Genomic DNA, 26,041 nt, shown 5'->3' on the forward strand with positions numbered 1-26,041 from the left:
TTGATTGCCTGTAGCATGAGTGATTGCACCTTCCTTATTTTTGAGTTATTCCCATACAAATTGTACAATTACAAATGAGATATAAACTTCAATGAAACATGTACTGGCAAAAATAATTTCCATTTGCAAAAACGTCAACTATGAATTTTGCGAAGGTAACTTTTGACTTAATCTTTATAGCATATTATCAGGATGGCCATCCAATAAACACTGAATGACACAGGCACAACAGCAATGGAACACCCTTTGTTCCATTGCCCTGAGGTTTCCAGCCACTTAGAGAGAACCACAGACAGGACAGTACAGGAACACACCTTCAGCCCATCACCCTGAATTTCCTGTCCCATTTCAGTCAGTCACAGACGTGACAGCAGAGGAACACGCCATCGGACCATCAGCGGAACGCTCCTGTGCCATTACAGTCACAGTCACAAACCTACAGAAACTGACCTTTCAGTCCATCATTCTGCTGCTCCATAAGACACTAAGCAGAAGCTTTCCCTGCTCAAATTGGATAGAGAATTCCTTCATTTTATAATCACTTTCCCCTAATTCCTGTACCTTTTAGCTAGAGGGTCGTGGATTTATGAAATTTGTTGCCCCATACAGCTGTGGAGGCCCAATCACTGAGGGTTTTTAAGGAGGAGATTGACAGGTATCTAATTAGTCAGGGTATCAAGGGATATCGGAAAAAAGCCGGAAATTGGAACTAGACGGGATAGTTTAGCTCATGGTGGAGTGGCAGAGCAGACTTGATGAGCCGAATGGCCTACTTCTGCTCCTTTGTCTTGTGATCTTGTGAATTTACACCTATATAACAATTCAATGTTAATAAAAGTCTCAAGGACTACTCAGACCCTTTGTCAAAATATAGATCAGAACCAGATTTCCTATCATTGATGTATGTTGTGAAATTTGTTGTTTTACAGCAGTAGTACATTGCATTACACAATAATAAAAATATCTAAAATTACAATAAGCATATGTAAAAAAGTTTAAATTAAATAAGTAGTGCAAAAAGAGAGCTTAAAAAAGGAAGAAAAAATTTGAGGTTATGTTCATGGGTTCATTGTCCATTCAGAGATGTGATGGTGGAGGGGAAGAAGCTGCTCCTGAAACATTGAGTGTGAGTCTTCAGGCTCTTGTACCTCCTCGATGGTAGCAATGAGAAGATGGAATGTCCTAAGTGATGGGGGTCCTTTATAACCGATGTTGCCTTTTGAAGATGTCCTCAATGCTGGAGAGGCTAGTGCCCATGCTGTAACTGGCTGAATATATAACTTTCTGCAGCTTTTAAAAGAAAAACCAGAAGAATGAACAAAAAAATCACCTCTTTGAGTAAGATTTAAGAACAGATTGAGAGAGGGAGATGCATAACCAAGGACCTCCACAACATGGTGGTAGAGGTAGACAAAGATTTTGTGATTTAGCTGATTTGACATTGAATGCTTGGTTCAGAATCGAAGATGCAAACAACTAGGAAGGGGAAATTAATCAAATTAAAGACAACGGCCAAAGATAAAACCATTGTTTGTTGTAATGTTTACTTGAAGAAATCTGTAACTCATTCAATTGGAACAACTGACACCATAGTAGTGCAGAGTCCAAGAGAGATGGTAGAGTGTTAGACTGAATCTTTAATCGCATTCAGTGTTTCAATAACATGTTGCCAAAGGGATCTTTTAGATAAGTTATTCTAGGACATATTCATAGGGGCTTTAAAAGAGATGTCTCAGAACAGGAAATGACACACTGCTGCAGTTTTCCCACGTACAAATTAACAGTTAATCATGAAATCAAGGAAAACACGTTTTATCCTTTCTGTAAACCACACAATTCTAACATTGTGATATTATATATAAACAGTTAATGAATGCACGTGTAAAGGGGGTTTCTTTTTATTTCTTTGTTACTGTTGGGAAAGGGTTTCCTTTTGTTAACTAGCAGGAATGCTAATTTACTGATAACGAGAATGGTATTCCTTTGTAAACCAAATGGGGATTAATGTTCTTTCTTCTGAGTCTGTAAGCTTTTGTTGACGGGCTTTTGGGCAGATCGGCGCGAGGGGGTCGAGAGAGAGGACGCAATGCTCTAAGCTGGGCGAGGATCGGACCCCAAAGGGGGGTCCGAGGCCGGGAGATTCTCCGAGGGGGGGGGGGATGAAGCTAGATGTGCTTGGTTGACCACTCGGAGGGTCCTGAGCTGTTTGGAGAGTCGAGGAGTTCGGAGGGGAGCGAATGGTGGCCAGAAGACTTCAGTAATTGAGCTCCAACGGTTGTGCATGAAGTGGTTTGGACTTTGATAAGTTTGGCGCCTTTTCTTTAATTTTCTCTTCATATATACTGTATCGTTATTAATCACTTAGTTGTAGTAACCTTTATAAATTGTACTCATTTAATCGCATATGGTGTACTGTCTGTTTTTGGGCGAGGCGGGGACATCACACAGCATCCACACCAGCTGATTACCCAGTTTGGCGGGGCCGAAGGCTGCTCCCCCTAGACAAGAACGAGCTGAGCGAGCCTAAGGCGACCCAGGGAGTTACACACGTATGACACCTAATGATAAGGTTAAACGTACTTGGGAAATAGAACTTCAACATTCACTTTCAGATGATCAATGGAGTAAAATTTATTATCTAGTTAATAATTCATCTATCTGTGCACGTCACTCCCTAATTCAGTTTAAGATAGTACACAGGGCCCATATGTCAAAAGATAAATTAGCGCATATCTTTTCTAATATAATCTGTGACAGATGCAATGCTGAGGTGGCTACTCTAACTCATATGTTTTGGTCCTGTGTAAAGTTACGTAATTTTTGGAGGGATGTGTTTAGAATATTATCAAAAGTTACAGGTGTGGATTTACAACCGAATTCACTTATGGCAATCTTTGGGATTATTCCAGAGGAAACAGGAAGAGTTCCTGCTTCCGCTCAACATGTGATAGCCTTTTCAACTTTGCTGGCTAGGAGAGCTATCTTGTTATACTGGGAAGATTCTAATCCACCTATTGTTTTTAACTAGCTCTCCTCCATTATGTCCTGTTTAAGTTTGAAGAAAATTAGAAGCCGAACGTTTGACACATCTTTTAACTTTGAGCAAGTCTGGCGACCCCCTTATTCAATATTTACATATGATTTAATTTTTTTCTCTCTTTTATTTTTTTAAGGAAAAACTTTCCTTATCCGCGAAAGTTCAGAGGTGACTGGAGGGATGCTTTCTTTCTTCTTTTTTTCTGATTTTATCCTCAAATGGACTGCCCAATCTTTTTTTTTGTTTTAGGTTAGTTTGGCGGGGTTTTTTTTCCTCCTTATTAATAAAATTTCCAATCTTTTTTTTCTCTTTACGATTTGCCAAGAGGAGTTGTGGTTTCTTGCTTATATACTATATACAACAGCTTAACATTATATTTAATTGACCTTGACAGTATTTTTTTTTGTTGTTTCTATGTTTTTTGTATTATGTGTATGCCAAAACTTCTCTGAGTTATATTTTTTTCTGCTGGAAAATTAATAAAAAAAGATTGAAAATGAAATGATATGGGAAGCTTTGGGATGAGGGAAAGAGTGAAAAAGAAATGGATAAATCATCCTACAACATGAATAGTTAAGGCTAGAAACTCCATTCATAAAAAAAGACCGAGTTAAATTTCCTTGAATCAGATAGTCAAGAAACAAATCTGTAGGTTTAAAAACTTTCCTACAATGTTGACAAATTCATTGAGAAAGTCTGTTTCAACATGACACTGAATTCCCTGTGCATGGCAAGGTGCAGTGAATATAACCATATTTGCTCTTCACTGTACAAATAAGTTGTCTGTCCATTCAACTAGCAAAGAAATGTGTGCTTGTCCATCATGGGCCTCTTCATCATTCATTTAAGTTCTCCACAATTAGTGGCCATGCCTTCAGTTCCAAAGGACCCAAATCTGAGAATTTTTGTGTCAGCTAATTTGTCCCTCTAGTGTTCTTTCCTTCTTTAATACATTCCTTAAATTCTGTCTTTGGCTGAGGTGTCAATCATCAGCCCTAATACATGTCGGTTTAGCTTAATGTCAGGTTTTGTTTGCCAATGTTCTTATGAAATGCCATGAACCACTTTGCTAAGTTAAGTGCAATGTATAATGTTATTGTTATGAAATATGAACTTGACTTCTGTCACAATGGCAGATCTAGTGCAGCTGCTGCCAACACAGCTCCAGAGACCCAAGTTCAATCCTGCCCTCCAGAGATATCTGTATAGAATGTGCACATTCTCTCAGAGGTTGTGCAGGTTTTCTCTGGGTGCTCTGATTTCTTCCCACATCCCAAAGATATACAGAATTGATAACTGGCCACAATAATTCCTTCTACTACATAGATGAGTGTAGGGTCTGATGGGAAAGCAGACAATAACATTGGATTATTCTAAGAGGGTGATTGATGGTTGGCATAGTTATTGGGTCAAAGAAACTGTTTTTGCACTACCTCATTGTATCTCAAATTGACTGCAAAGTTAAACCTACTCTTAGCCAAGAAATTGCTAAATAAAATAGAATGTGAGATTAAACTAATCAGAAACATGAAAACAAGCTACATGATTTTATGAAAAGTAGGGAAAATGATTGAGGGCTAATATAGGTTCTTTGGAGACAGATGGGAGAATAAGAAAAAGCCAGAGAAATTAAACAAATTATTTGTATCATGGAGGTCACAAAAATATTAGATAACCTATGATCAGTACAAATGAAAACAAAATATTAATACTAGTAAAGAAATACTACTGGAGAAGTTAATGTGGAAAATTAATAAATCTCAGAGGCTTGATTATTTTAATTCAAGAGGCGGCAATGGAGATATTGGATATTGTAAGCTCCCCTACCATTGAGGATATTTTCAAAAGGCAGTGTCTCAAGAACGCAGATCTGTCACTAAAGATCCTGACCATCCAGGACATACCCTCTTTTCATTACTACCAGCAGAGAGGAGGTACTGGAACCAGGAAGAAGCAAACTCAATGTTTCAGGAACAGCTTCTTCCCCTCAGTCATCAGATATCTGAAAGGCCCGTGAACACTACCTCTTTTGCACTTTTTATTTATTGTAATATTGATTATCAGATGGTGATGAGAGAGCACACAGGAGCGAGATATACCAGCTAATTGAGTGGTGTCAAAGCAACAACCTTGCACTCAACGTCAGTAAGGCCAAAGAGCTGATTGTGGACTTCAGGAAGGGCAAGACAAGGGAACTGAAACTAATCATCATAGAGGGATCAGAAGTGGAGAGAGTGAGAAAGATGAAGTTCCTGGGTATCAATATTTCTGAGGATCTAACCTAGACACAACATATTGGTGCATCTATAAAGAAGACAAGACACTGGCCATTTTTCATTAGGAGTTTGAGTTCATTTAGTTTGTCACCTAAAACACTCAAAAACATCTACAGATGTACTGTGGAGAGCATTGTGACTGCCTGCAACATTGTCTGGTATGGGGGTTGGGGCTACTGCATAGGATTGAAGTAGGTTGCAGAAAGTTGTAAAATTAATCAGCTCTATCATAGGTACTAGCCTTTGTAGTATCCAAGACATCTTCAAGAATATGCCCTCTTCTCATTGTTACCATCAGGAAGGAGGTACAGAAGCCTGAAGTCACAAACTCAGCAGTTCAGGGACAGCTTCTTCCACTCTGCCATCTGATTTCTCAGTGGACATTTAACCCAGGAACACTGCCTCAATACTTTTTTAAAAAAATATCTGTTTTTGTACGACTTACTTTAATGATTTATGATACGTATAAATTCTGTAATTCAGTTGTTTAAAAATTTATATTATCATAGAAACATAGAAAATAGGTGCAGGAGTAGGCCATTTGGCCCTTCGAGCCTGCACCGCCATTCAGTATGATCATGGCTGATCATCCAACTCAGAACCCTGTACCTGCTTTCTCTCCATACCCCCTGATCCCTTTAGCCACAAGGGCCATATCTAACTCCCATTTAAATATAGCCAATGAACCGGCCTCAACTGTTTACTGTGGCAGAGAATTCCACAGATTCACCACTCTCTGTGTGAAGAAGTTTTTCCTCATCTCGGTCCTAAAAGGCTTCCCTTTATCCTTAAACTGTGACCCCTCGTTCTGGATTTCCCAAACATTGGAAACAATCTTCCTGCATCTAGCCTGTCCAATCCCTTTAGAATTTTAAATGTTTCAATAAGACCCCCCCTCAATCTTCTAAATTCCAGCGAGTGTAAGCCTAGTCGATCCAGTCTTTCTTCATATGAAAGTCCTGCCATCCCAGTAATTAATCTGGTGAACCTTCTTTGTACTCCCTCTATGGCAAGAATGTCTTTCCTCAGATTAGGGAACCAAAACTGCACACAATATTCTAGCAGTCTCACCAAGGCCTTGTACAACTGCAGTTGAACCTCCCTGCTCCTGTACTCAAATCCTTTTGCTATGAATGCCAACATACCATTTGCCTTTTTCACCGCCTGCCGTACCTGCATGCCCACCTTCAATGACTGGTGTACAATGACACCCAGGTCTTGTTGCATCTCCCCTTTTCCTAATCGGCCACCATCCGTTTTCCTGTTCTTGCAACCAAAGTGGATAACCTCACATTTATCCACATTAAATTGCATCTGCTATGAATTTGCCCACTCACCTAACCTATCCAAGTCACCCTGCATCCTCTTAGCATCCTCCTCACAGCTAACACCGCCACCCAGCTTCGTGTCATCCGCAAACTTGGAGATGCTGCATTTAATTCCCTCGTCTAAATCATTAATATATATTGTAAACAACTGAGGTCCCAGCACTGAGCCTTGCAGTAACCCACTAGTCACTGCCTGCCATTCTGTAAAGGTCCCATTGACTCCCACTCTTTGCTTCCTGTCTGTCAACCAATTCTCTATCCACATCAATACCATACTCCCAATACTGTGTGCTTTAAGATTGCACACTAATCTCCTATGTGAGACATTGTCAAAAGCCTTTTGAAAATCTACATATACCACATCCTCTGGCTCTCCCCAATCCACTCTACTAGTTACATCTTCAAAAAATTCTATAGGATTCGTCAGACATAATTTTCCTTTCACAAATCCATGCTGACTTTGTCCGATGATTTCACCTCTTTCCAAATGCGCTGTTATCACATCTTTGATAACTGACTCTAGCATTTTCCCCACCACCGATGTCAGACTAACTGGTCTATAATTCCCCAGTTTCTCTCTCCCTCCTTTTTTAAAAAGTGAGGTTACATTAGCCATCCTCCAATCCTCAGGAACTAATCCAGAATCTAAGGAGTTTTGAAACATTATCACTAATGCATCCACTATTTCTTGGGCTACTTCCTTAAGCACTTTGGGATGCAAACCATCTGGCCCTGGGGATTTATCTGCCTTTAATCCCTTCAATTTACTTAACACCACTTCCCTATTAACATGTACTTCCCTCAGTTCCTCCATCTCACTAGACCCTCGGTCCCTTACTATTTCCAGAAGATTATTTATATCCTCCTTAGTGAAGACAGAACCAAAGTAGTTATTCAATTGGTCTGCCATGTCTTTGTTCCCTATGATCAATTCACCTGTCTCTGACTGTAAAGGACCTACATTTGTCTTGACCAATCTTTTTCTTTTCACATATCTATAAAAGCTTTTACAGTCAGTTTTTATGTTCCCTGCCAGCTTTCGTTCTTAATCTTTTTTCCCTTTCCTAATTAAGCCCTTTGTCCTCCTCTGCTGGTCTCTGAATTTCTCCCAGTCCTCAGGTGTGCTGCTTTTTTTTGCTAATTTATATGTTCCTTCTTTGGACTTGATACTATCCCTAATTTCCCTTGTCAGCCACGGGTGCACTACCTTCTCTGGTTTATTCTTTTGTCAAACTGGGATGAACAATTGTTGTCGTTCATCCATGCGATCTTTAAATGCTTGCCATTGCATATCCACCGTCAACCCTTTAAGTATCATTTGCCAGTCTATCTTAGCTAATTCACGTCTCATACCTTCAAAGTTAACCTTCTTTAAGTTCAGAACCTTTGTTTCTGAATTAACTATGTCATTCTCCATCTTAATGAAGAACTCCACCATATTATGGTCATTCTTACCCAAGGGGCCTCGCATGACAAGATTGCTAACTAACCCTTCCTCATTGCTCAATACCCAATCTAGAATGGCCTGCTCTCTAGTTGGTTCCTCGACATGTTGGTTCAGAAAACCAGCCGGCATACTTTCCAAGAAATCCTCTTCCTCAGCACCCTTACCAATTTGGTTCACCCAATCTATATGTAGATTGAAGTCACCAATTATAACTACTGTTCCTTTATTGCACGCATTTCTAATTTCCCATTTAATGCCATCCCCAACCTCACTACTACTGTTAGGTGGCCTGTACACAACTCCCACCAGCGTTTTCTGCCCCTTAGTGTTCTGCAGCTCTACCCATATCGATTCTACATTCTCCAGGCTAATGTCCTTTCTTTCTATTGTGTTAATCTTCTCTCTAACCAGCAATGCTACCCCACCTCCTTTTCTTCCCTGTCTATCTCTCCTGAATATTGAATATCCCTGGATGTTGAGCTCCCATCTTTGGTCACCCTGGAGCCATGTCTCTGTGATCCCAACTACATCATACTCATTAATAACTATCTGCACATTCTATTCATCCACCTTGTTATGAATGCTTCTCGCATTGACACACAAAGCCTTCAGGCTTGTTTTTACAATACTCTTAGCCCTTATACAATTATGTTGAAAAGCGGCTCTTTTTGCTTTTTGCCCTGGATTTGCCTGCCTGCCACTTTTACTTTTCACCTTACTACTTTTTGTTTCTTCCCTCATTTTACACCCCTCTGTCTCTCTGCACTTGTTCCCATCCCCCTGCCACATTAGTTTAAAGCCTCCTGAACAGCAGTATTGTATTGTCACAAACCTGCCACAAAGTATTAAACCTGATTTTTAATCTGCAGATTCTGGAATTGTCCATGCAGGTGGAGAGCAACACATACTCTTAGTAAGGAGAGTACGGAGAGACAACATGGGGAACGAACAATCTATTAAACCGACACTGTTTGATGTGAAAATGCTGTCAATAGTAATAAAAATGAGATATCAAAACAGTTAGAAAATAATAACAACACACACAAAATGCTGATACTTCCAGGCTGCCTGCCTCAGCACATCCTTGCATGTGTTGGTTGTTAATGTAAATGACTGATTTCACTGTATGTTTTGATAAATAAATTAATCTGAATTTGATATGCATTCAAAACAATGTTTGATAGATTTCCAGATATGAGGAAACCAAGGATATGAAGATTCTGATGCAGGCTTAGGAAGCTGAATAGCCCACTCCTGTTCTTATTTCTACATTATAATCTTACGTTAATCTGTCTAATTGGTCCTTTCTTCAAGCTCAATTTAATTTGTTAGTTCTAGGGCAGAATCTCCTTTGTAGAATAACTGGGAATTTCTTATAAACACATAACTTTTCCTGACATTGTCCATTTCCTAAGAATAAAGTTACCCTTACTAATTGGACTGAGTGCCTCAAACCCAAGTTCAGAACTTTTCTTCTAGATTGTTTTATGCTAGAGACTGACAAACTGATTAAAGAAAAATGTAAAAAGACTGCAAAAATTGATACATTACTATGGACCTTAATAACCATCTGTGATCACTAGCTTCCATCCTATAGTATATGACTGTGTGGCTAAGCATATCTCAAACACCATCTACAAATTTGCTGATGATACAACCATTGTTTGTAGAATCTCAGGTGGGTACGAGAGGGTGTACAGGAGTGAGATATGCCAATTAGCGGAATGGTGACGCAGCAACAACCTAGCACTCAACATCAGTAAGACAAAAGAGCTGATTGTGGTCTTCAGGAAGGATAAGACAAAGGAACACATGCCAATCCTCTAAGAGGGATTAGAAGTAGAGAGAGTGAGCAGCTTCAAGTTCCTGGGTGTCAAGATCTCTGAGGATCTAACCTGGTCCCAACACATTGATGTAGTCATAAAGAAGGCAAGACAGCGGCTATATTTTATTAAGAGTTTGAAGCAATTTGGCCTGTCAACAAATACACTCAACAACTTCTATAGTTGTACCGTGGAGCATTCTGACAAGCTGCATCACTGTCTGATATGGAGGGGCTACTGTATAGGACCAAAAGAACTTGCAGAAGGTTGTAAATCTAGTCAGCTCCATCTTGGGCACTAGCCTACAAAGTACCCAGGACACCTTTAGAGAGCGGTGGCTCAGAAAGGTAGCGTCCATTATTAAAGACCTCCAGCATCCAGGGCATGCCCTTTTCTCATTGTTATCATCAGGTAGGAGATACAGAAGCCCGAAGGCACACACTCAGTGATTCAGGAACAGCTTCTTCCCCTCTGCCATCTGATTCCTAAATGGACATTGAAGCTTTGGACACTACCTCACTTTTTTAATATACAGTATTTCAGTTTTTGCACATTTTTAATAATCTATTCAATATATGTAATTGATTTGTTTATTATGTTTTTTTCACTCTCTGCTAGATTATGTATTGCATTGAACTGCTGCTGCTAAGTTACAAATTTCACATCACATGTCAGTGACAATAAACCTGATTCTGATTCGTCGTGTCAATGACCTGGATCACCCATTCCTCTAAGCATTTTGATGAAATATGATGTCAAGGTAGACAGAACTCTTCATGGTCCTTTCATTTATAAAGAAAATGCTGTTGCTCAGTGTGAGAAGCTATAGAGAAAAATTGTTGTGAAAATAGAATATCATACAAAGAAATCATACCTCCAACAGTTAACAGAATATCAGTAAAAAACCAAAGAATACTGAGCTTTCCAGGATCTATTGCGATTAACACACAAGCAAAAGCTTCTGCTTCAACTCTGTCACAAGCAGATTTGTGCTTTTACTCACGTAATGGCTAATTTACTGGAAATATATTATATACTGCTTGATATTTCGTCAAATTCTGTTCCAACAGATAACCTTTTATCTGTTGACAGACACCCAATAGTTAACAGACACCCAAAGCAAAGAATACTTGTATTAGAAATGTTGATGTGGCTTAGTTTAATCCTGAAATTAAGAAGAAAATGTCAGGTAGACCTTCTAATTTTGAGTTCAGTTCAAGGCAATTAGAAAGTCAACACACAGGCAGGTTTCCTGCACAATCAGAAAGAGAATAACAATGAAATAACAACAAGGGACACACACAAAACACACACCTTTGTGAACAGTTCATTCACAACCAGCTGGGCAGTAAGCATGCAAATATTGACCTAACAGCTGAATTCAGAAGCAAGGCAAGATTGCCCTTGACAATAATGCAGCCTTTGACTGTGTATGCCATCAAGTAACCATGGTAAAATCACAGCTGATGGGCATCGAGGAGAAAGAATTTCAAAGGCTGGAGTCACTCATCTCAACAAAACAGATGACCGTTCATTGATCTAGATCATAGGTCACTGACCTAGATATCACTTCAGGAGTTCTTCTTAGGCCCAATTAACTTCAGCTGCTTCACCAATGGCCTTCTTTTGATTACATTTTCAAAAGTACTATAGCATTTTCAATGCCATTTGAAACTCTTTAGCAGATGAAGTAGTCTATTCAATATGCAATGAAACCACGAGGACAAGGAGCATTCATGCCAAAATGCCAGGCAATGATCATGTTAATCAATGAATGTTGATATTCTAGGGAATGATGATATCAAGAAGGAGACGGTGTTGGGACACTTGAAGAATATTAAAGTGTTAGATTCCATCAGGTCATGGGACTTATCCAAGGTTATTGAGAGAAGAAAGAAAGGAGATTGCTGGAGTCTTTTCAGAGACCTTTGTATCTCTTTAGCCCCAGGCAAGATCTTAAGAGGGCTGAAGAATAGTTAATGCTGTTCCTCTGTCGAAGAAGGGTAATATAAACAAATTAGGAAATTATAGGCTAGTGAGTATCACATCAATGGTAGGCAAGCTATCATCATCAAATTTTCCACCTTGAACAGCCTAGTGATCACCACTGACTAACATACTGTTAATGCACCATTTAAATACTGTGGCTCTAAGTGCAGCTCAGAGACTGGATATCCTGAATGTCACTTCTGTGATCCAAAAGCATTTACAGCATCTAGAAAGTAAATGAGGAGTATAATGGAATACTCCATACCTGTAAATATGTATAATGGAAATACTCAGGTCAGGCAGCAAATATATGGAGACAAACTGAGTCAACATTCCAGATAAATGACCTTCATTTGAATAACACATGTATTTCAAGACACGACAAAACACATGTATTTCAAGAACAGCAAATTGGAAAGAATGAAAGAAATGTGTGTGATTGAACATCCTTTCCCCTCAGTTCTATCTAGTTAATAGATAAATGAATAAAATAACACACTGTAACTGTAAGAATAAAAAGAGCAGTTGCTGGAAATTGGAAATAAAAGGGAATGCTTGAAAAACCAGAAGGTCAGGTAATATCAATGAAGACAGGAAAACTAACATAAAGTGGATGGCATTGCATTAGAACTTGCTAGTGTTAATACAGCAGGAAAAGTTGGTTATTTGAAATTATTCAATTCAATACTAAGTACCAAGGACAGCCTAGAATGAAAACAAAGTGCTGTTCCTTGCACTTATATTGGAGTTTGTAATAGCATAGTAGGCCAAATACAGAGGAAAGAATGGAGTGGTAACTGGAAGCTCCGGTATCCTTGCTGCCTGAACAGAGGTACGTATTTGGCAAAGTGGTCATCCAGTCTATATCCAGTTTCTTCAACAGAGAAGAAACCAAATCCCGTGCACCTTATACAATACGTTCAATTAAAAAACTCAAGTGAACTGTTTTTTTCATCTGGAAGGCAGAATAACAGTTTGGCAAGGACTAGATGGGCCAAAGGGCCTGTTTCTGTGCTGTAGCATTCTTTGATTCAGTAACTATTTGGATGAACACACTGGATTTCCTTTGCCACTTGTTCTTCTCATTTTAAGCATGGAGCTTCTTCCCAGGCTCTAATGATGCAAAAATCATTTTGCAACAGTTGCAAGTTTCCCTCTGGTTGCAAGAAATGTCTTTGAAAATGTCTGACTCTAAAGATGACTTTACTTTCCTCCACAGTTGATCCCTGTTTGCTTCACCTCACCTTTGTCATTGAGTTTTGTGCAACACTGTACCAAAACATTTTCCAAGTTAGATATGTACTGCAACAGGCTAAGAAAACAACTCAGCGATGATAGGGAAAGAACATTTAAAGAAAATTTAATTTAACCTGATTAAGCTGTGATAAAAACTGAAAGGGCAGTAAGTCTGAAAAGAATACTCCCAGGAAATGCTAGTGCAAAGGACAGATTAACCTTCAACTATCATTCTACGAAAGCACAAAAAACTGAGAAGTAAGCATACGTAAATTGCTTCAACTGTGGAAGCAAAGAATAGAAGCAAGAAGAATCCATACATAGAAGAGTGGTGGTCATTAACTCCTATCGATTTGCATTTCTATTGTTACCTTCTCTTTCTCGTCATTACTTCCCCATTCTTTCATATATTGGTTTGCTCCTCAGATTTGGTGAAGAATTATACAGGATATGTTACATTGACCTCTTCCACACTACTGTATATTTTTAGTATTTTTCAGTCTCATTTATGATTTTGAAGACGAAATTTTACTTTACATCCTTATTTGAAGTTTAGTTTAAAAAAATATGAAAATACTGAAATTTACTCCTAGTGCTGAAAACCTTTTAAAATCAAGAGCAATTATAATTCCAGATAGACAACTTTGGACTAAACTAAAGGAGAAACAAGAAGCTTATACATATATTATCAACTGCTGAGCAGCTCCAAAAAATTTATATATCTTGTTACAGAATGCTAAAATTCAGAGGCAACATGCTGTCACAGAATCCATTAGGCTAAGACTCCAAGAGTTTATTGGCAGATTTTGGATTAAATTACAGCAAGGTTATGTCATGGCTCTTTAGAGTCCCTGTGGAAGATAACTGGAACACATCCTGGAAGAGGATCGAACTCCATATGAAACACAAGCAATTGCATTGCAATTGCCCTCACCAACCCCAGGGAATACAGAACATGTCAATTTCTTTTAATGATACAAATTTGAACGAAATTTTCAAAATCACATGAAGTAAAGACTGAGCTGATAACACCTGGCACTGCTGCTTGCAACTAAGCATAAAAGTTAGTTGGCCATCAATGCATCCCTTATGATTTGAGGTGATTTGAAATAGTTTACTTCATTGGCGAAGTTGCTTTCCTGCCAGAGACAGTTCAACATGGAGTTTATCATCACCCATACTGATGATGTCAGCTACATTATGACCTAGGAGCAGAATATGAAGCTTGAGATCTAGTCAGAATTGTAGTGATTGAAATTGCATGCTCAAGAGAACAGAAGTGATTGAATCTAACCTCACTGGCAGATCTACTGAATCGACTTTATTTCTTACATCCTTCACATACATGAGGAGTAAAAATCTTTACATTATGCCTCTGTCTAAATGTGTAATGTGCAATCATAGTAATTTATAATAAATAGAACTGTCAATGTAACATAGAAGTTCACTCAAATCAGCGCGAGTTAATCGGTCTGATGGCCTGGTGGAAGAAGCTGTCCTGGAGCCTGTTGGTCCTGGTTTTTGTGCTGTAGTACTGTTTCCCAGATGGTTGCAGCTGGAATAGATTGTGGTTGGGGTGACATGGGTCCCCAATGATGGATCATGGTAATTTCACAACTACAGAAGCGCCGGGCTGTCTGCATCACCCTCTGCAGAACCATGTGAGATCCTTGGTGATGTGGATGCCGAGGAACTTAAAGCTGTTTACCCTCTCAACCCCAGATCCATTGATGTCAATAGGGGTTAGCCCGTCTCCATTCCTCCTGTAGTCCACAACCAGATCCTTTGTTTTTGCAATATTGAGGGAGGGGTTGTTTTCTTGACATCACCATGTCAGAGAGATGACTTCTTTCCATCTCGTCATTGTTTGAGATTAGGCCAATCAATGTAGTGTCGTCGCCAAATTCCTCCTCACTGACCATCAACACAGATACACCTCAAGACTGTGCACTTAGTCCCCTTCTCTACTCCCTATACACATGTAACTGTGTGGCGAAGTACAGCTCCAATGCCATATACAAATATATGACATCAATGTTGTTGAAACAATCACGGGACATAATGAATCAACAGCCAAGAGCAAGATAGGATACCTGATTGAGAAGTCCTGTAACAATATCTCGCTCAATATCAATAAAATGAAAGAACTGATTGTTGACTTCAGGAAAGGGAATGAGGGCAAACATGTGCCAGTCTACATTGGTGGATCAGCACTGGAGAGTGTCAACAGCTTTAAATTCCTGGGCATTATCAGACTGGATGACCTGTCCAGGGCCCAGCACATGGATTGAATCAAAAGGAAGTCGTGCCAGCATCTTTACTTTCTTAGAAGGTTAAGGAGGTTCAGCTTGTCACTGAACGCACTAACAAACTTCTGCAGAAGTACTTTTGAAAGTATCCTGACGGGTTGAACAATGATCAAATGCACAAGAAAGCAAGAAGCTGCAGAGTAGTGGATTTAGCCCAATGCATCAAGGCACATCCTTCACAACCACTGAAAGCACTTTACATAAGATGCTGCATCAAAAAGTTAACATTGATCAAAGAACCCCATCATACAGGTCATCCCATCTTCTTGCAATTTCTAACAAGAGGTTACAGAACTCCCTGAAGTTCAGAACAGCCTGAACTCCCACACCACCAGGTTCAAGAACATCCATCTCCCTTCAACCCACCTTGAACTCACCTGTACAATCCTATTCACTACTTCACTATAGTAATATGTCGTATTTTCCAAAAAAATGAACTTTGAATTTCGTTCTAATTGAGTTTGATCTTGTTTAATTTTTGCTCAATTTTTTTTATTATGAATTTTGTGTCTCTAACGCTTTGTGCCTTTGATGTTACTGCAAGTAAGCTTTTCATGATTTTGAGAAGTTTTGAGGAAGGTGGCAGAATTAAAGAGAGTTGAAGCAATGGAATGATTTGAAGGTGAGTGAGAAATACAGAATGCGGGTCAGCAAGCCGGGAAGTGTAACAGTGAAATTTAGGCTACAAATAACTAAATTTTCAATGAGTTAGTTTACATAGAGTGGAAGATAGAAGGCCAGCAGGAGCAGCACCATAGGTGTAGACACAGATTCAGGTAACAAAGCCAAAGCTGAGGAATTCAGTAGTCAAAACTGGGGCCCAGTGAAGTAGGCAGATTTGATCTAAAAAGAGGAGGCAATCAGAAGTTCAATTCAAAGCTGTCTAAGCAAGGTTATGGCCCAAATAACCTCAGACAATAGCCAAGGAGAGTGAAGAAGTTTATGATTAAAATGGAACATTGTTTGACAAAACTTGGACACTGTGACCTTCCATTTATCCCACCCATGACAAGCACAGTAAATCAGGTACAATAAAGTGGCAAAGAGAGGTGATATTAAGCCAGAGCTTGATGATATCAGTATATAAACTGACTTGCTTTATTTTTAAATTTAGAGATACAGTGTGGAACAGGCCCACCAATTTAACCCTAGCCTAATCTCAGGACAAATTACAATGGCCATTTGAATTGCTAACCAGTATATGTTTGGACTGTGCCGATGAGAAACGGGAAGCATCAAGTATAGATCCACGGGAGACACTAGAGGTAACAGTACAGCAGAGGATAGATGATCCATTACAAATATCTGGCTACAAGTACAAGAATGGAAAGAAGGATGAGGAATGTCTGCACCCAGTCAATGGAATTGAGATGTTGTGGAATTGAGATGTTGCAAGCAGATGGCATGATTAATTATGTCAAAGGTTGCAAGCAGGTCAATATGAAATAGGAAGGATAATTTACCACATTTCCCTTAGGATGACATGTGATTTGACAAATACAAGATACAAATTGTAAAAAAAAAACAACACATTAGTCAAATGATTTCAAAGCAGCTATGGATGAGACTGCAATAAATCTCATGTATCTTTAAAACTCAAGCCCTCCAGTCCTTGCAACTTCCTTGTGGATCTTTTCTGCACCCACTCCACATTAATCACAATCAAAGCCATGAGAAAATTCTACATGTGCAGTCTTTAAAGAATAATACTCAGACAGTTCACAGAATGCATAATTACCAGAGAACTAAACTTATACAAAAGTGATGAAATTAAGTATTTCCGTGGATCAGATTCATCTAGTGGTACTTCCTGTTCTGATTAGCAACATACAAAATAAAGCCCAGGAAGCAACAAGAATCTAAGAGCTTTGGTAACAAATTATTGACATAAAACAATAACTCTTTCAACAAAGGTTGGTTGACCTACTAAATAATTCCACAGCTTCTTGTTTTTCATTTCTATTTTTCACAGCAGAAACAGAGAAAAATGTGTTATAATTTGTAACGATTTAAGAACACAATAAATAAATTGAGAACATTACTTGTGGTTAAACCAAGCCTGTAGGTTAAAGCTGCATTTAGACAAGTAGGGAGTACTAGGAGGAGGTGGTTCTCGACTCAGCATGATTAGACAGTAGAAAGTAAAGAATTGAGGAAAAATTACAACACAAAAAGGAGACCATTTGGTCCATCATGTCCATGTCAGTTGATAAAATATTCTGTGGGTTATAGATTAAAGAGAAAGTTATCCTTCTACCGCCCTTTCAGAGAGCAAATTCTGAATCCTTAACACCTTTTGGGTGAAACATTTTTTTCCCATTTATTTTAAAATTTTGGGGCATGATAAAAGGTGTGTGTATACATATCAGAATCAGATTTATTATCACCAGTAAGTGTCCTGAAATTTGTTAACTTGGCAGCAGCAGTTCAATACAATAAATAATACAGAAGGAACAAATAAATAAATAATTGTATGTGTATATTAAATAGATTAGAAATCATGCAAGAACAGAAACAATATATATTCAAAAAGTGAGGTAGTGTTCAAGGGTTCAATGTCCATTTAGGAATCGGATGGCAGAGGGGAAGAAGCTGTTCCTGAATCGCTGAGTGTGTGCCTTCAGGCTTCTGTACTTCTGTACCTCCTACCTGATGGTAACAATGAGAAAAGGGTATGCTGTAGGTCCTTAATGATGGACTCTTGCAGCAGAGAATACACACACACACACACACACACACACACACACACACACACACACACAACACACACACACAACACACACACACAACACACACACACACACACACACACACACACACACACACACACACACACACACACACACACACGAAAAGGTTTGGGCACCCCAGTCAAAATTTCTGTTACTATAAATAGCTAAATGAGTAAAAGATGACCTATTTCCAAAAGGCATAAAGTTAAAGATGACACATTTCTTTAATATTTTAAGCAAGATTACTTTTTTATTTCCATCTTTTACAGTTTCAAGATAACAAAAAAGGAAAAGGGCCCAAAGCAAATGTTTGGGCACTCTGCATGGTCAGTACTTAGTAACACCCCCTTTGGCAAGTATCTCAGCTTGTAAACACTTTCTGTAGCCAGCTAAGAGTCTTTCAATTCTTGTTTGGAGGATTTTCGCCCATTCATCCTTGCAAAAAGCTTCTAGTTCTGTGAGATTCTTGGGCCGTCTTGCATACACTGCTCTTTTGAGGTCTATCCAGATTTTGGATGATGCTTAGGTCAGGGGACGGTGAGGGTCATAGCAAAACCTTCAGCTTGCGCCTCTTGAGGTAGTCCATTGTGGATTTTGAGGTGTGTTTAGGATCATTATCCTGTTGTAGAAGCCATTCTCTTTTCATCTTCAGCTTTTTTACAGATGGTGTGATGTTTGCTTCCAGAATTTGCTGGTATTTAATTGAATTCATTCTTCCCTCTACCAGAGGAATACTCCCCATGACACTGGCTGCAACACAAGCCCAAAGCATGATCGATCCACCACCCTGCTTAACAGTTAGAGAGGTTGTAGCGGTGTGCTACAAGCAGCGCTAAAATTACGACACGGAGTCGGTAACTGCAGTCGAAGGAAAAAACTTTATTCGAAAACTTCAGCCTCACTTTTAAGCCTCTGTCAACCGGCCCCCCATGGCGAAGAGGCTCCAAAGCTCTGTGCTCGCAAACCCCCGTAGGCTATCTAATTGTGAGTCGGTTCGCATACGCTAGGAAATGAGCCGCCACAAGGTGTTCTTTTCATGAAATTCTGTACCCTTTTTTCTCCAAACATTACTTTGCTCATTGGGGCCAAAAAGTTCTATTTTCACTTCATCAGTCCACAGGACTTGTTTTCAAAATGCATCAGGCTTGTTTAGATGTTCCTTTGCAAACTTCTGACACTGAATTTTGTGGTGAGGACGCAAGAAAGGTTTTTTTCTGATGACTCTTCCATGAAGGTCATATTTGTGCAGGTGTCGCTGCACAGTAGAACAGTGCACCACCACTCCAGAATCTGCTAAATCTTCCTGAAGGTCTTTTGCAGTCAAATGGGGGTTTTGATTTGCCTTTCTAGCAATCCTACGAGCAGTTCTCTCAGAAAGTTTTGTTGGTCTTCCAGACCTCAACTTGACCTCCACCATTCCTGTTAACTTCCATTTCTTAATTACATTACGAAATGAGGAAATGGCTACCTGAAATCGCTTTGCTATCTCCTTATAGCCTTCTCCTGCTTTGTGGGCATCATTTATTTTAATTTTCAACAGCTGCTTAGAAGAGCCCATGGCTGCTGATTGTTGGGACAAGGTTTGAGGAGTCAGGGTATTTATAAAGCTTTGAAATTTGCATCACCTGGCCTTTCCTAACGATGACTGTGAACAAGCCATAGCCCTAACTAGTTAATTAAGGTCTGAGACCTTGGTAAAAGTTATCTGAGAGCTTAAATTTCTTGGGGTGCCCAAACTTTTGCATGGTGCTCCTTTTCTTTTTCTCCCACACTAAAATTGTACAAAAACACAAATAATACACTAATCTTGCTTAAAATGTTGAAAAGAATGTTTCATCTTTAACTTTATGACTTTTGAAGATCAGTTCATCTTCTACTCACTTAACTATTCACAGTAACAGAAATTGATACTTTTGCATGCCACTGTATATACATACACACACAAAATAAATAAAACTTGGTTATATGATTGACAGTAAGGATATCAATGTATTTGCTGAGTTGCACACAAAATTGTAAATGGAATTCAATTCAGACAATCAGAATCAGAATTAGGTTTAATATCACCGGCATATGTTGTGAGAGGTGTCAACTTTGTGGCAGCAGTACAATGAAATACAATATAGAAAAAACGGAATTACAGTAAATATATATAAATAGTTAATTAGTGCAAAAACAGAAATAAAAAAGTATTGAGGTCCACTATCCATTTAGAAATTGAATGGCAGAGGGGAAGAATTTGTTCCTGATTCACTGACTGCATGCCTTTAGGTTTCTGTACCTCCTTCCTGATGGTAAGAATGAAAAGAGGGCATGTCCTTGGTGGTGGGGGTTCTGAATGATGGACATAGCCTTTTTAAGGCACTGCTCCCTGAGGATGTCTTGGATACTACAGAAGCTAGTACCCACGATGGAGCTGATTAATCCTACAACTCTTTGCAGCTTACTTTGATCCTCTGCAGTAGCAGCATCCCCCCCCCCCATACCAGAGGGTGATGAGCCAGTTAAAATGCTCTCCGCAGTACATCTGTAGAAATTTGCGAGTGTTTTAGGTGACATACCAAATCTCCCTCCTAATGAAACATAGCTGCTGTCTTGCCTTCTCTATAGCTGCATCAATATGTTGGGACCAGAGAAGTATGAGATAAGGCATGGGATACGGCAATAAGAGAATATAGAACACGAGGTGAAAATGACAAGTGCAGGGAAATAGAAGGTGGTTGCAGTCTATGTCCACAGATCCTTAAAGCTAGCAAGAAAGCTTGAAATGAGTTAGATAAGTCAGACAGAATCCTTTCTTCTAATAACTTTGGCAGTGAATATAACAGCAGGAAGGTTATGGAAGAACTATAAACACTAGTTTTGCTGCAGCTTGAATATTGGCCAGAACTTTGACCACCACAACACAGAAAATTTACCAAGATGCAGTTGCGCCACTGACTGTGCAACAGGCATTAAGAGGGATATTGCAAGGAATAGATCATTTAACCTACAAGGAAACATTAGATAGACAGGTGTTATTTTCTTTGGATCAGGCAAGACCAGCAGTCACTTTTGTAAGATACAATAAACTAGAAAGGGCCTATTTATTCTCAGGACATCATTTTCTTCAGCAAAGTAACCAAGCAGCATAGATGTAAGATAATTTGTAGGAATAGAAGAAGAGAAAGAAACAATATTTCATCTAGAGGGTGTAATTGCTAACATGGAATAGTGGTAGAACCAGAAATCTTCAGCAGATTTATAAAGAAGCTGGGTGAGTATTTGAAGAGCTATAACCTTCAGAGTTATTGATCTGGTGCCAAAACGCGAGATTTGGCTGGGCAGCTTTCTTCAATTGGTAGAGACGCAATGCACCTAATAGCCTCCTCCTGTATTACAACTTTTCCATGATTTAATTTTTTCATCTAATTCTTCTACCTTCTACTGTAAATTATATCCTCTCCTTTTTGACCCTCCTGCTGAAAAATATATGCCTTATTTATTAAGGCCTCTCACAACTTTCGACCTCAATTAATCCCCTTCATCCCCTTTTCCCAAAAGATACAACATCGGTCTATTTCATCGCCCGTTGCAATTTATATCTTCTAGTACTGTAATATCATAATAAATCTCCCTAGCAACTGTCTAGCGCAATGACTTGTTTTCCTGTAATGCATGACCAGAATTCTAGGCATTATTCTAATCGTGATTTACTTAGTGTTGTATATATTTGTAGTATAAATTTCCTATTCTTATATTCTGTGTCTTGTCTAATAATGGAACGCATTCAATAGGGCCTTTTTAACTACCTCATTGACCGCTCCAACTAACTTTAATTATCTTTGGCATACTCAGCAATGTCCCTCTATTCCTTTCGACATGCTTCCTTTTTACCTGTGTTAATTGCTTTGCAGAACTTGCCCAACTAGATTACCTCACACTTCTCTGCAAAATTAACAAAGCCATTAATATCATTCTCTGGCAGCCTAAAGTTTCATTCCTCCCTATTAAATCACAGCGCCAATTAATGTATCCCTGAAATCGTTTTTAACCATGTTCCCTTATAGTTCAATTTACTCTACTAGTGTACAGTATATTACAAACATAACACAGTCGTGTGGAACTCCAGTGAATTTCAAATTACAGCCATCAATCATGACCTTTTGCTTTTTGGTGTTGAGCCAATTCTGAATCCAATTTTTTCTTTTCTTTGGATCACAAGTTCAAGTTTATTGTCATTTGATTGTACGTGTATAAAACCAAACAAAACAACATTCCTCCAGATCACAACGCACCCACAAAACATATATCACGTACAGCATATAGAGCAAAATATTACTATAAATAGTTAATAAAATATAATTCAAAGTGCATGTAGTGTGCAGCACAGATAAACCATCAACAGCTCGCTGTCCTAGTGACAAGAGTTTTCATTAGTCTTAGTAATAGCAGGAAAAGCTATTACCCGGTCTGACATTTCTCATCCTGATGCTTCTATAACTCCTTCCCGATGGTAGTAGGTCAAAGAAATTATGGGATGGGTGTTAGGGATCCTCAGCAATGCTTTGGGCCCTTCGTATACAGCACTCCTGGTAAATGTCATAAAGTTTTGACCAGCCTGCCAGTAGATGACATGAAACACACTGCCCTCATTTTTTAATATTCCTAAAAAAATTCAAGTTATCAGACATGACCTTCCATTGCAAACCCATGTTGATTGTCCTTGATTAATCTATGCCTTTTTAAATGAAGTTGTAAACTCTCCCTCAGATTTGAGTCTAATAATTCAGCCAGCCCACGAAATAAACCTAACTAATTACATGGTAAATAAAAATATCATACAGTTCTCCACTTCTCAGGGACATCCCCTTCCACATTGGATTGGAACTTCCACAATTTCCTCCCTTGCTTCTTTTAACAACCTAGAATAGATGTTCTTGAATGAAAACAGAATATCGACTTTTGAAAATGGTAATGTTTCCATTTCCAAAGGTGCTAAACCTCTTAATATTTACTTTTACTACATTACTTCATCTAATATTTCACTTATCCTTTTTAATTACAACATCTGTCCTTGTTGCAAAGTATTCTTTCTGAACCTTATTGTTGTCTTCTGCCTCAACAATAAATTACTTTTAGTTCTCTAATAAATACTGTTCCATCCTCAGTTATCCTCCTAGGCTTTATGCCTTTAGCACTTTTAATTTTATCTTTAATTGCCAAAAATTTGCAGGCTATTTTTTGGTTCCTTAATTTCATTGTTACACCTTGAGTGCTCTGCATTGAGAGCTCTGTATCTGGTTAAGCTTCCCCTTTCTGTCTTATTTAACTTCCTGTGCACCTGATCATCAAAGTCTGAGATAAGATAGTGCCACCTTTTTCCTGAGAATATATTATTATAATCCTCTGAAGCTTTTTCATGAATTCTCCACTTTATTGTGCTGGCACCGGGCTAAGTGGTGAAGGCATTGATCTAGTGATCTGAAAATCGATAGTTCCAGCCTCAGTTAAGGCAGCGCGTTGCATCCTTAAGCAAGGCAGTTAACCACACATTGCTCTACAACGACACCAGTGCCAAGCTGTATCGGCCCTTTGCCCTTCCCTTGGACAACATCAGTGGTGTGGGGAGGGGAGACCTGCAGCATGGGCAACTGCCGGTCTCCTGTACAGTGCCCAGGCCTGTGCACTGGAAACTTTCCAAAGGCACAAATTCATAGTCTCTTGAGACTAACAGATGCCTATTGTCCTGACACTAATTTACCTTTAAAAAGCTGATACAATCCACATTCCAACCTTGTAGTATTTGCTTTTTCTCTGGGAAGCATTGCTGCTACTTTGCATTTTCCCAAAACAATGCTAAATGTAAATAGGATTATGATACCACCATAAAAATGGTCTTTCACGGATACAACTTCTATTTGCTCAACTTCATGCTCTAAAACAGAATCTCTAAAATTCCCCTGCTTCCACCCACAATTGTTTGTTGGGTTTTGCTGTATGCCAGAAAAAATGCCTTGAACATCCTCTCATATCCATTATACTATTAGATTAAGAACTGAATTGATCTTTGGGAAATTTCTTGCTCATGATTCTGTACCATCTAAGTTATTACAAATGATTGCTAATTTCAAAATACATAACCACTGTATGAGGAAAAGGCCTAATTCTGTTGAAATCACCACTGGTGACAAGCAGTATATGTATTTGTAAAGGCATCAAATGACTCAACCTATGAATTAGCAGACAGCTCTGTAATTTCACCTTTCATATTGGTTAGAATTCAAACTCTATCTTTAAGACACCTCCCAAAAATTGGAAATGAAACAGTTAAAAAAACTTGGATAATAGTTGTACAGTTATCATCTACATCTATCAATGTAAATATTATAAATCCAAAATATTCTTAACCTTTACAGGTTTTGAAGTAACATGTTTTAATCAGCAAGTTTCAATGTGAAGTTCAGAATTTAAGATTAAACTCAATCCACTACTTTCAGAAACCAAGCAGCTGTGTCGCAGAAAGAAACTACCAGGTGGAAAAAGAGGAAAGACCCAAAACACCCACAAAAGCCTCCTTCAAAAAAAGGTAATATTCCCACTGACTCTTAGCCCATGAAGTCACATTCAAGGATGGCAGCCAGAATTTTGTTCATACATCAACTGCACACACAGAAACCCTGCAAAGCATTTGCCTTCCCCTTGATACACCTTCTGTCACCTGTCGAAGTCTGCAAGTCCCACATCAGGCACCTCAGAGCCTATAGATCAGGACTAGTTACAAATCCTCCTTGATCCCAAGACAGAAGGACACATATTTTCCAGCTATATATTTAAACCATCAGGATGGTTTCCTAGTCAGCATACTCCTGTTCTGAGCTTCTTGAAGGCCCAAACCCGAGGTACGGTCTGAGCTATGATACTGACAGACCCTATGACTGCTGTCGCCCACTGGATACAGCCAATGACTTATTTTCTCTCTCAGCACCAGTTTCAAAATAAAAGAGCTACTTACAGACACACAGCTCGAATACATAGGCGTAGTAAGACCAAAGCACCACCATGGTGATGATGAGCACCGGTATCCAAGCCAACAGCCGCTGACAGCACCAAAGCCCTCGCGATATCGCCATTTTCCCACCCGGCCTATCGGCCGGTCCCCTCAACCCTCTGCTTCACCGATCCCGGCTGACTGGTCTCGGTCGCCTCCGGCGCAGCGCCAGCTCGCTTCGGCTGTTTCCGGAAAAATGCCGGCTGCCCCAGATGTTTCGGAATCGCCGCCACTTCGGCTATTTCCGGAATGGGTCGCCCCTCCCCGCTACTTCGGAAGATTTCGACCATTTCCGTTTCATCGATAGCTATTGATCCTCGAAAATAATACCACAGATGCTAGAATCTGAAACAAAAAAAAAAGAAATGCCTGAAGAAGTGGGAGGAAGGGTGGCTGAAATATTGACCGGTTTCTCTTTCCAAAAATGCTGCTTGATTGGATTCAGCTTTCAGCATTTCTCTATTCCATTTATTAATTTTCGATTTCTGTCGGTAATTTATAAGGGAGAGGGAATATCGAAACTTTCCCCCAGTCTTTGGCAACTTCCGTTTGATGCAATGCAAAAAGAACATCAAGGAACAGCAGAGGGCTCTGAATTATATATCTCCGCGTTGCAGATGAATACATCTGCAGATTTTCTCTTGTTTGTTAATATAGTACAGGTTACTTTAGAACACACAGTCAGCTACAGAATCCTGTAGCTGCACACCATCTAGATACAAGATACATATTTTAAGGGAAAGATAGCTAGCCATGGTAGACCTAAATGTTGCAATATCATAAAACAGCACTGTGGTGAACTATATGCCTGTCTGGACACGCCCCCTTCTGACT

At 39.2% G+C, this 26,041-nt stretch overlaps 1 protein-coding gene across 1 annotated transcript in view; it reads right to left on the reverse strand.

The window, feature by feature from the left end:
- The window catches only part of zdhhc15b (zinc finger DHHC-type palmitoyltransferase 15b), a 60,912-nt gene extending 35,344 nt beyond the window's left edge, over nucleotides 1–25,568 (reverse strand). Inside the window, exon 1 of the mRNA XM_059976851.1 lies at nucleotides 25,172–25,568. Within this exon, the coding sequence (XP_059832834.1) occupies nucleotides 25,172–25,289 (118 nt within the window). The 5' untranslated portion in view covers nucleotides 25,290–25,568. The remainder of the gene's footprint in view (nucleotides 1–25,171) is intronic.
- Between the last annotated feature and the right edge of the window lie 473 nt (nucleotides 25,569–26,041).

The sequence above is a fragment of the Hypanus sabinus genome, chromosome 8 (assembly GCF_030144855.1).
Source record: "Hypanus sabinus isolate sHypSab1 chromosome 8, sHypSab1.hap1, whole genome shotgun sequence".
Lineage (NCBI taxonomy): Eukaryota > Metazoa > Chordata > Chondrichthyes > Myliobatiformes > Dasyatidae > Hypanus > Hypanus sabinus.